Source organism: Daktulosphaira vitifoliae, unplaced genomic scaffold (genome assembly GCF_025091365.1).
Source record: "Daktulosphaira vitifoliae isolate Bord-2020 unplaced genomic scaffold, ASM2509136v1 Scaffold_1, whole genome shotgun sequence".
Classification (NCBI taxonomy): domain Eukaryota; kingdom Metazoa; phylum Arthropoda; class Insecta; order Hemiptera; family Phylloxeridae; genus Daktulosphaira; species Daktulosphaira vitifoliae.
In genome coordinates this window covers 22,240,743-22,252,664 of record NW_026099572.1, presented here as the reverse complement: position 1 = coordinate 22,252,664, position 11,922 = coordinate 22,240,743, and the positions used below count along the sequence as shown (strand labels likewise).

Here is an 11,922-nt window from a genome sequence, read left to right as displayed (position 1 = left end):
ATGTATAAACAAGAAAATATGTGATTAAGAAACATAAAAACAGAAATATAACAAAGAGTTTAAAGTTATAATAATAATAATAAATTAACTAAAAAAAATTTAATAGAAAAAGTAGAAATTTCAAGGCAAACATAATTTCTCTAAGTTTTGCCATATGGCTCTATGAACTGATTTACACCTATTTGAGATTTTAAATTTAATTGAGGCAGAACTTTAAGAACAACGTTCACCTGTAAACCTATATACAATAACATCTAATGTATTTGTTTTTATTTTGTATTTGTACGCTCGTAAACGGATAATTAAAAAATAGATCCTCAGGATATTCCTGAAGGCTGTCATGCAGAATTTCTGGTTTTTTAAAATGGTTAATAAAATATAGCGCCATCTATCAGTAAAGATATTAGTACTAATTATTTTCACGGTAACCATTATGATACCGAATTTCGTAAATGATAAGAAGTTAGTGGTTTAGAAATAAGTCACTTCACATTCGTTTGGAAACGTAACCGTCCATTTCATTTCATATTGAATTATTGTAATCTAATATTTTTTTTATAATTAGAAGATATCGATTCTAACTTAATCAGATTATTATAACAACTAATATTTTTATGAAAGTCTTTAAGTATACATGATATAAAGTACTGGATACCAAATAGCTAGGAAGAAATCTTATTTTAATTATTTCATTGAGTTTAATTCTCATATAATTTTAAACATGGTTACTTGGGTACCTTTAGAATCAAACCCTGAAGTAAGTAGAAATTATAGAATTTATCAATATCTCATACTGTTTTATTTTAGCAATAATATTATTAAATGTTAATGAAAAATGTGCCATAATATTTTTGTGAAGTTATTTGTTATAAAAATAGTTCATTACAATAGAATTTAATACTTGATATCGAAATAAATTTTCAAATCATTAAAAGGATAATGACTTCATTTATTTATTTTACACTTTTGGTATCATAAGGCTTTATATTCTTCTGGATTTAAACAAAAAATAGTGCTATAATATCTTGAGCTGCAATATGTAGAATAAATTTAATAATAATTTAAAAGAAATATCCCATTATATTATACCTCATTATAAAGTGAAGAATTGTAAATATTAGAAATTGAAAATGTACAAAATTAGGTATATCTCGTTTGATATATTCAAAAAAATATTCAATCTGTTGTAATACCTAAAAATGATAAAACAAATGGTATTTTTTAATGTATTCACAAATATAATTTTTGAAAAATAACATTTTATATTTTCTGGTGTTTTTAGGGCTGTTCTTAAGATTTGTGAGGCCCAAGACAAAATAATTTAAATATAATTTATCTTATTTATTTCACTAGCGCGACACCCTAATTAAACATATAGAAGTGTGAGACCTAAGCCCTGTTATCCCTCCCTTAGAACAGTCCTGGATATGTTATTTTAAGAATAGTGACATATCTAAGAAGGGATTGGTTTTTTTATAGGTTACTATTTTAATAAACAAATTTCTTCTTTCATAATCAGTTATATAATATAGTAGAATTATTTTAATAGAAGTATAGAAATATTTTATTTCATCTTTGTAATTATACTTTATTTGATCATTTATACTATGAGCGATGGTAAATTTTTTTTGAAAAATCATGTTTGGTTTGATGTAATAATTATATTAACATAAATATGAAAATAAAAAATAGGGATATAACATGCATTTGGACCCTGTTACTATGTAAATTGTTGTATTTGACAGGAATTGTGATTTTGTCCATTAAAAATAGTTTAAATGTGACATTAATTGATATTTAAAAAACATTGTTTAAGTTTAATTGTAGTTTCTTAACATTCATTTTAATTTAATTTTTTTTTCAGGTTATGAACAAGGTATGGTATTCATTCAATTTTAAACAATATGAAATGATAAAGTTCTATGTATAGTCATTTAATTTAATAGTTTTTTACTGATTACTTTTTAGTTAAAGCTAGATAACTTATGCAAATTTCTTTTATTAAATAAATTTCTTTTTAAAATAGTTTATACATTTTGTATGTAGTTTTTGTATCAATTGGGAGTTCCTGAAGATTGGGGAATGTTTGACATTTATGGTTTTGGTGCAGAAGAATTAGCAATGGTACCTAAACCTGTCATATCCGTTATTATGTTATTCCCATTTAATGATGCTGTATGTACTTAATATTTGATCAATTTTAATCTTACGTTTCAATATATATATATAAATATACTTTATTAAAGTATGAAAATCGAAGGCTTGAAGAAGAATCATTTATAGAAAAAAAAGGTCAAAATGTATCTGAAAATATTTACTATCTAAAACAATATATTCATAATGCTTGTGGTACAATTGCTTTAATCCATAGTGTAGCCAATAATAGAGACAAGTAAGTTATGGACATAAAAGATATAGTTAGAATTAAAATTTTCATTAGGACTATCTTAGAATTACATAATTGAACTAGACATTTATATGGTTATTTAATAGAAATATTTATTTAACTTGTTAGAATTCAGCTTAAAGATGGAATATTGAAACAGTTTTTGGATAATGGAAAAGATATGTCACCTTCTAGTCGTGGTGAATTATTATTAAAGGCAGAAGATTTCAGCAATGCTCATAAAGAAAGTGCTTTTGATGGTCAGACTGCAGTAAGTAATATGTTTTCAAATATAATATTTTTTTCTTTAACATTTGTAATATTAATTTCTTAATGTAACTAGGCACCAGATCCAGCTGATGCAGTTCCTTATCACTTTGTATCGTTTGTATGTAAGGATGGTTATCTTTATGAATTAGGTAATGAAATGTCAAACATAAAATTTAGTGAACAATTTTTTTATTTTTAGGAATATTTTTAACTGAATTATTTATAATGTATTAAGATATTTTGAAACTATTATCCATAACAGTGCTATTTTAAATAATTTTAAAGTTTAAAAAACGAAAATTAATTTTTGGACAAAAGAAGTTTACTTAGATAATGAATGTGTTAAATTAAATTTTTTCTTTGGCATCAATAAAATAATGTATATTGTTGAATTTCAAAGTCGTATTTACATTAGTTTGTATGGAATTAAAACATTTTAAATGACTCTTGATAAATTATTAAAATATATATAATTTGGCACTAATCTCACTTATGTGTTGTGTGATTTTTGGCTACTTGTTAAGGTAAGAAATGATAAAAAAGTTAATTAAAAGTTTAATCATTTTATTGTACTTTTTATATTATTTTATAGATTTTATAAGATAAATATACAGCCCAACAATCATGATAAAGTTTAAATATTTTTCATTATACATATTATGTAAAATCAAATTTTACCCTTATGGTAAAACTTGAAAAGAAACACATAATAAAATTTTGGTTACATAAAGCATATTAGTGTATACTTTCTATTTATGACTAATTTTTAATGGAGAAGATTTTATTAAAAGTGTTACTATTATAAACAAATTTCTTATTAGACAATATTTTAAGGTTTTTTACTTTTTATAAATATTTATTTAATAATGACACTGTACTTTGTATTTAGAAAATTAAATAAAATTATTTGATATTTTAATAAGAAAAATTTTATTTTTTCAAAAATAAATGTGTAATTTATAAATAATTTGTTTATTAAAACATATTCTTTGGATAGCATTACATTATTTTCTTTCTGTTAAAATTTTACTTATTTATAGATGGAAGAAAATTTGAGCCTATCAATCATGGACCTAGTACTCCAAAAACATTACTTGAAGTATTATGAACTATTTACATAATTTTTGTAATCATTTAATTACAACTCATGTATAATTTTCTTGTAGGATACTGTAAATGTTGTTCAAGAAAAATTTGTTGCTCCAGAATCTGGGAACATTCATTTCACATTATTAGCATTATCTAATTGCAGTGAAGATTAAAAAATTAAAAAAGTGTGTTTATAAATTAAAACTAAAAATTATTGTCAAACAAATGTCTAATTTTTATTTTATACTTATAAATCTTATATTATTATATAAATATAGTTTTCTTAAACATTTTTTATTTTAATTATTACAACTCGATACATTATTGAACTATCATAACAATAAAGCATATACTTAGAGCTAATAATTTTTGATGATGCCTATGTCTCTTGCGTTGATTATATTATCCATCTTTATTCAAAGTTTTCTTTTATTTTTTGTGGTGATTTCAATTTGCCAGAATTTAATTGGTTTAATGACACTAGTGGAGTTATATATTCTTCTCTTTTACCTTCTCGTTTCTCCTGTATTTCTGAAACACTTGCTTTTCATGGTTTCTATCAGCATAACTGTATTTTAAATTCACATGGCTCACTTTTAGATCTAGTGTTTAGTAACGTTCCTGACATATCAGTTAGCTTGGCTCCTGAGCTATGTGTTCCTATTGACCCTTATCACCCTGCTCTCAATCTTTCCATTCTAGTTACTAACCAGTTCTCTAATTCCTCTACCCAAAACTTTCTTTAACTTTAATTTGGCTAATTATCTGAGTATTGCACAATTTTTAAACTCCTGTAATTGGAAGTCAACTTTTTCCTCTTTAAATGTGGATCAAGCAGTAAATAGCTTCATGGATGCACTTCACTCTTCAATATTACAATTCGTTCCTCAACATAAATCTCATTCCTCCATGGTTTAACTTTGAATTGAGAAACCTTGTTTTTGAAAAAAGGTATGCTCATTATAAATTTAAAAAAACCCCTTCTCTTGTTAACTATCGTCATTTTTCACAAATACCGTGCACGCTATAAATATCTTTCTAAGAAAAATTTTCGTTCATATTCTGCTAAAGCTGAAATTTCCCTTTTTACAAATCCTAAATTCTTCTGGAAATTTGTACGTAAAAATAAATCTTTTGTTCTTCCTAATTGCGTTAGTTATAATGGCGCAGTTTCTGATAGTACACTGTCTACGTCAAACATGTTTTGTAAACATTTTTCCTCAGTCTTTTAATCCGGTGATCCAACTCAAGTTGTGAATTATCGTCCTATTGCTAACCTTTCTCATTTATCAAATCTTTTTGAGTCCCTTGTCTTTCATTCAATTAAATCTAGTACTAATAACTTTTTCTTTGATGAACAACATGGTTTCCGTCATGGTCGATCTGCTTTAACATGCAATCTTGTATTTCAATCTTTCATTACCTATTATTACCTTACCTTGTCCATGCTCAATTAGATGTCACTTATATTGATTTTTCAAAAGCCTTCAATAAACTTAATCTTAATATCCTGTCTGAACTTCTATTCCACGCTGGTTTTGGTGAATCACTCCTCTCTTGGTTAATTTCATATTTAACTGATAGAAACCAGTGGGTAAATGTTCAAGGTTGTGTTTCTGAAGTCATAACCCCCTCCTCCGGTGTTCCACAAGGTTCAATCCTATCTTCCCTTCTTTTTTCCATTTTTGTAAATGGCGCTAATTCTGTATTACAGCATGCTAAAATACTTCATTTTGCTGATGACTTCAAATTATTTATGCGTGTTACTAATAGTTCCGATATTATTTTACTTCAAACTGATCTAGATCGCTTAGTTAGTTGGGCTGAATCAATTGGCTTGACTTTTAATACCTCTAAATATCATAAAATGACTTTTTTACGTATTTCTAATCCTATATCTTCAACTTACTATATTCATAACCATCTTATTTCTTCTGTACCTTGTATAGTTGACCTTGGGTTTCGTCTCACTCCTACTTTAAATTTTCGACTTCATATTGAAGAAGTATGTTGTAAGGCTCTGAAACTTTAGGTTTCATTCAGAGAATTTCTCAAGAATTTCACCTCTCAAGACCATTAAAAACCCTTTTTTGTTAGCTGGTTCGCCCTATCCTTGAGTATGGTTCGGTGTTATGGGATCCTTATACAGCTACCGACTCTATGATGCTTGAAAGAGTGCAACGTAAATTTTTACGCTTTGCGACTCATATCCTTAATATCCCCCATCCATCTCATGACTTAACTTCTATTCAAAATTTCTTACAACTTCCATCGTTATCTGATAGAAGACATGACTCTAATATCTGTTTCCTTTCTAAACTCTCAGCTGGCTTGATTGATTCTCCTGTCCTACTTTCTAAATTGAACTTTCGGGTACCTGCTCGTTCAACTCGCTATACTGCCCCTTCCCTCATTCCTCATTCATCTTCTAATTATATTTTTCATTCCGCTCTCCCACGTTTAATGCGCATTGCAAATAATGACCCTGATTTTTTACATTCTTTTCATTTTTAATGTAGTTATTTAGCCTTCCTATTTAATATTTAAATTTTTTATTATGTTCAAATTTTTCTTTTTCTCTTTGTCAAACTTAAGTTTATTATTGTTTCATTTTTATTAATTGGATAATTATTAGATAATTTTAAGTTGTCCAGTTAACTGTCTAATACATATTATATTTTTTGGGCTATAGCCTGTATAATTTATAATAAATAAATAATTACAAAAGCAACATCAACTTCTATTTCCTTAATTATATCCAGATTCTTATTCTTAGATTCAAAAATATAATTTTTTAATTATATATTATATAGTTTTTAAAATTAATTGTTTTCAAATTATTATTGATTTTTATTTTTAATATGTTAAAAGTAATCATTTTTAACCTACTATTTTTGTGAAAGTTAATTATAAAAAAAATTCAATTTATTGATTAAGCTCAACTTGCAAGTTTGAAATTGACATCATTAAATAGTAAAAAATTGTATTGTTAAGATTAATATGGAGTCAGCAAATTTTATAATATCTAATTAAGGTAAATTTATCAGAGAAGCTCGATTTTTTTTGCATTTTTATCGTAATAGATCACTTAAATAGAAATCATAGTAATCATTTCTAATTAACTATTGGTATTTAAAAATATTCTAAAATTGAAATATCCAAAACTGAATTAATTTTAATGATTTACTTTAACTAAAAAACCAATAAAAAAAAATTGTTAAAAAGATTTACTCAAATGAGTGTATTATAAAATTTGATTATAATTGTAAAAATACATTGTTAAATTGAGGTGAAACTAATAATCAATTTTTTTAGATATATTTATCGTTTGAGGTCTGGCTTATATTTATGAATAATATAAATAGAAAAAAAAATGATTCACTAATCTTAAAAACTTATACTTTTATTTAAAAATAAAATGTAAGCTAAAATATATGATACTCTTGAAAATATTTATAATTGACGGTTGATCATCAAATACTTTTCACAAATTATTATTATTATTTTTTAATTAATATTATAATATTAAAAATTATTTAAATAAAACTAAAAACGTTCAAAATTTTACTATTAAATTTATGTAAATATGTGACTTCACATAGGTTTGCTGATTTTTCATAATTTTTAATTAAATTAATACTGATATATAATTTTATCATAACATAAAATTATATTCTTATGTTATTTATTATATTTAGTATAAATGAATTGTTTGACAAAAAAAAATAATTGAAAAGAATTTAATGTCAATTTGATGAACAGTCATTTATAAATATTTTCAAGAATACTTAAATTGTTAGTTTTACAACAATCATAAATATTTTATTATTAAATTTTTGTTCATATCAAATCATGAGCTAATTATCTTATGGTTTAATACTGTAGAGTAGCTAAAAACACTTAATAATAGCCAATCTAATCAAAACGAATAAAATTGTGTCATAAAGTCTTCATATTTTTGTATTTCGTGGTTCTTAAGAAACAATAGTATTAATAATTATTAAAAATATAAAATATAATTAGAATTTTTTTGTTTTCTAGGTTTTTCAATTTGAAAAAAATTATGTATTTGAGATTTCAAATAATTCTGTCTTTAGTAAGAAAAATAAGCCCATAAATTACCATTATTATACTACCTGTTTTGTTTTATAAAATGGCAATTTTAAGTTAATACAATATATAATTTTAAATTTATAATAATATATCAAAATTGCAATTGTTGAAAACGTAAAAATAAAAAATATACATGAAAAGTATTTAATTTAAGTATTTATTAATATTTGCAAAAATATCATATACTTTAGCTTATACTTTATTTTTAAAAAAAGTATAAGATTTTAAGATTAGTGAATAATTTTTTTCCTACTAATAAGATACATAAATATCAGCTAAACCGTAAAAAAAAAAATATTAAGAAATGATAAACTTACTTGAGACCTACTATAAATATATCAAATAATGATGTTAATTATGATATCCACGTTATCAATTTTTTCCTTAAAATGTTTAAAACTAAAAAAATTGAATTCTACTATAAAAATCAAACTATTTTGATATACTTATAATATTTGACCAAAAATTGAATAACAGAGGCACTTTTTTGTTTTTTGGAGTGATTCTGATCAAAATAATAAAAAGACGTCGAGCGACCAGTAAATTTTTTTTTTAATTTTAAAAGTATCTTTGGTATTAAATTATTTATATGAAAACAATATAAATACTATACTTGTAGTAGTCCCTAATTTTGCACGTCTTGAACAAAACACAATTTTACACACTCGAGTTTAATATTAATATATTTTTTTCATTAAAATTAACTTAAACATTAAAAATTTTATTGTGATAAATACCTATATCGCATATGAATTATCCTACTAAAACTAAATTTATAAACATTACTAAAGAATTACTCAATAATATGATAATTAATTTTTCGACCCCGAGATACAACTTCATCTTTACCCCCTTTTTATTTTAACTGACACTCTACATCCTTTACCCTTACCCCTTTTTACCTTTTAATTTTTGTTTAATACACAGTGGTGCCCAAACTATTTTTTACAGGGGGGGGGGGGGCAAAAATTTGATGACTTAAACTAGGTCCCCTTAATTGTTACTAAACTAAAAAGCATGTTAAGCTATTTTTTGGTGGATTTTAGTGATCATATAAAAAAAATTTAATAAATTAATTCTTTTATAAATTTTATTCTTAATAATACATATTATTATCTTTGATGCGAAGCTGAGAACATATTAATTTTACCATGATGTGTTTATTTATTTACGTCATAGATCAAAAATCGTATCTAATCGAAGACATTACCCGCAAAAATTGAAAAAATTTCCCTTGTTCCCCGTAAATGGGGGAAACCTCCAAAAAAATTACAAATTTAAAAATCGCTAATTTTCCAAATGTTTTCAACTTTTTTTACTAAAAACTGCTGTAACTTTTTAAAAATGAATATATCAAAGTAATTTTTTTTTATAGACGCTTGATGTCTTTATCTATTATTCGGTATATATTTTTTGTACATTTGACACTTAACCTGCCCACATGGGGGGATTTAAAATGACAACTTTTTTACAAAAAATTAACTTTTTCAATTTGACTTTTGAAAATGTTCCGAAAGTCTGACACTTTTATATATATATTAAATTAAAGCTAATGTAATGTACATTATTATGAAAAAAAAAAATTTTGGACTTTATTTTATCTTCATGGTGAAAATGACTACCAAATGCTAATTTTGTGTGAAAATTTTCGATTTTGTATTTTACATTTTCAACTTTATTATGCTATAACTTTTTGAAAAATGTATGGATCAATACAATTTATTCATGAGCAGTAGTATTTATGTACATATTTCATTCGATTTACTGTTTTTTTTAATCGGATCATTTCTCTATATACGAGAGGGGTTCAAATCGAAAAAAATGCATGTAGAACTTTTTAAACTTAAATTTTGAAAGTGTTCTGGAATGTATATTAGAGTGGCCCTCAAAAATCGAATGTCTTTTTTTTTTACGCTACCCCTTAATTTTTTTTTAATGGTCAAAAAAATGAGCTGTGCAAAATTTGGGACCGATCCGTTAAGGTTAACCCGTGCCCCCGGGCCTATTAAGTTGAGTCGAAGAGTCAAATTTAATAGAAATAACTGATCTATGTCTCATAACTTTTTTTTCTCTTAACTTAGAATAATAAAAGTAAAACTCAAGTAAAGGAAATTTTACAAGAAATTCAAAAATAATAACTTCAATGTTGTTTTCTCAATAAATAGCCCACAAAAACACTACATACAGTAAAAAACATGTAAAAGTCTTAAAATACGTTATAACTGATTTTGTTGATTTTTAATTATTTATTTTCATTTTATTTTTTGGAAAACGCATATTCGTTTAAAAAAAGATTCTAGAAGTTTAATTTTTTATGCCAAGTACGATAATTATATTAGATTTATTATTTTATGGACAGTTAATTAATGATTAATTACAAACCTAACAGTTTAATTTAATTGTTATTAACAATTTTTAATTTATTTTTTTTTAAATAATAATAACTTTAAAAAAAATATTTTAACAATAATTAAATTATATTATTATAATATATTTTTTGATAATGTACTTTTTTTACAATTAGGAAATTTTTTCCGATAATTACTTACTATTTGTAAAACGTATTGTTTCTGTTCTTCATTTGTAGTTAATATATTAATGTAGTCTTAGATTAATTTAATGCCACGCTAGGCTGTATCATTAATGACTCGTAATTTACTTATAGTATTTAAAGCATTTATGTAACTGTTGTTCGCACTCCAAAATGATGGATCAATTTTCAAAAAATCTGTGTTCAGATTAAATAGTTGTAAATTTGATGGTATTTTACTACCAGTTATTTCGTGGGAATAATTACCAATAAGATAAATATTAGTTCGTAATACTTTAAAAGACGCTAAAAGTATTGTACATTCGTGATTAAAACGAATAATTTAATATATAATAATAAACATGTAAAATATATTTAACGTGTTCACAAATTGTGTGCTGCATTTATACGACACAAATTATGTCAGTTGTCGAAAATAACTCAAATATTCTTATCTTTAATAATAATATAATTGGTACTATCTTAAAGTAATTCAGTAAACCAAAATTGATGTATTGATACGACAAAATGTAATAATACAATCAATTTTGTTAAATTTGTAATTAATCATTAATTATTTAATAAAAAATTAAGGGGTAGCGTAAATAAAAAAAAGACATTCGATTTTTGAGGGCCACCCTAATGTATATGTAATATACTTAAATATAAAAAAAAAAAATGTTTGGACTTTATTTTGTTTTCACAGTAAAAATGGCTATCGAATTCTATTTTTGTGTGAAAATTCTCTATTTTATTTTTTTAATTTTTAACTAATAAATTTTTTAATTTATTGAAAAGTGTATGGATCAACACAAGTTTTTTATGAGAAATAATATTTTTTAATAATCCCTTTTTCATTCGACATACATTATCTTAATCAGGATATTAATAAGGAACTAGCAAATCATGTACCTTTTGGAATAATCCACCAATTTTTTAAAATTAAACATTATCTAAAGATTTGCATCGAAGCGTTTTTTTTTTTGATGGTGATTTTAATCATTGTCAGATATCATTATACTTGATCCAACTATGCTACGTCACCACTGTGCCGCGACCCCTCTGTACTGGCTTTTTTTTTCAAAAGTTATATAACTTATTAAAAATGAACAAATCAAAATAATTTTTTTTTTATGTTGAAACCTCATGCGTTTCCATTTTATTTGATATAATATTTTTGAAAATCTGATCCTTTACCTGCCCACGGAGGTTGATTCAAAATAGCAAAATTTTTACAAAACCCAACTTTTTCAACTTAACTTTTGAAAATCTTCCGGAAACACTGCATTTATAAAACATATGTCAAATTTAAGCCTATGTAATGTACTTAAAATTAAAAAAAAATTTATCCCGACGACTGATCTTCTATGTGCAAATGGCTGTCGTAATTAAAAAAAACATGCTAATATTTTGTTTAAATTTTATTATTTTTTGTTTATTTTAAAATACTTTCAAAGGGTTTTTCATAGTAATGAGTTCACCAATAAATATAAAATTTACATGAATCTAACTTACATTAAATATAAATTTATAC

General features: G+C 24.3%; 1 protein-coding gene across 3 annotated transcripts; it reads left to right on the top strand.

The window, feature by feature from the left end:
• The first annotated feature begins 481 nt into the window (after nt 1-481).
• LOC126894834 (ubiquitin carboxyl-terminal hydrolase isozyme L3) lies at nt 482-4,048 on the top strand. Of its 3 annotated transcripts, none has more exons than XM_050666130.1 (8): nt 482-757; nt 1,865-1,924; nt 2,047-2,175; nt 2,247-2,392; nt 2,516-2,657; nt 2,730-2,805; nt 3,697-3,755; nt 3,823-4,048. In XM_050666130.1, the coding sequence occupies exons 1-8, from the start codon at nt 722-724 to the stop codon at nt 3,916-3,918; spliced, it is 744 nt and encodes a 247-aa protein (XP_050522087.1). In that variant the 5' UTR covers nt 482-721; the 3' UTR covers nt 3,919-4,048. The 3 variants fall into 3 exon arrangements, with proteins under 3 accessions (XP_050522087.1, XP_050522088.1, XP_050522089.1); XM_050666131.1 differs by having other exon boundaries at nt 483-757; nt 1,865-1,876; XM_050666132.1 differs by lacking the exon at nt 1,865-1,924 and having other exon boundaries at nt 483-757.
• The last annotated feature ends 7,874 nt before the right edge of the window (nt 4,049-11,922 follow it).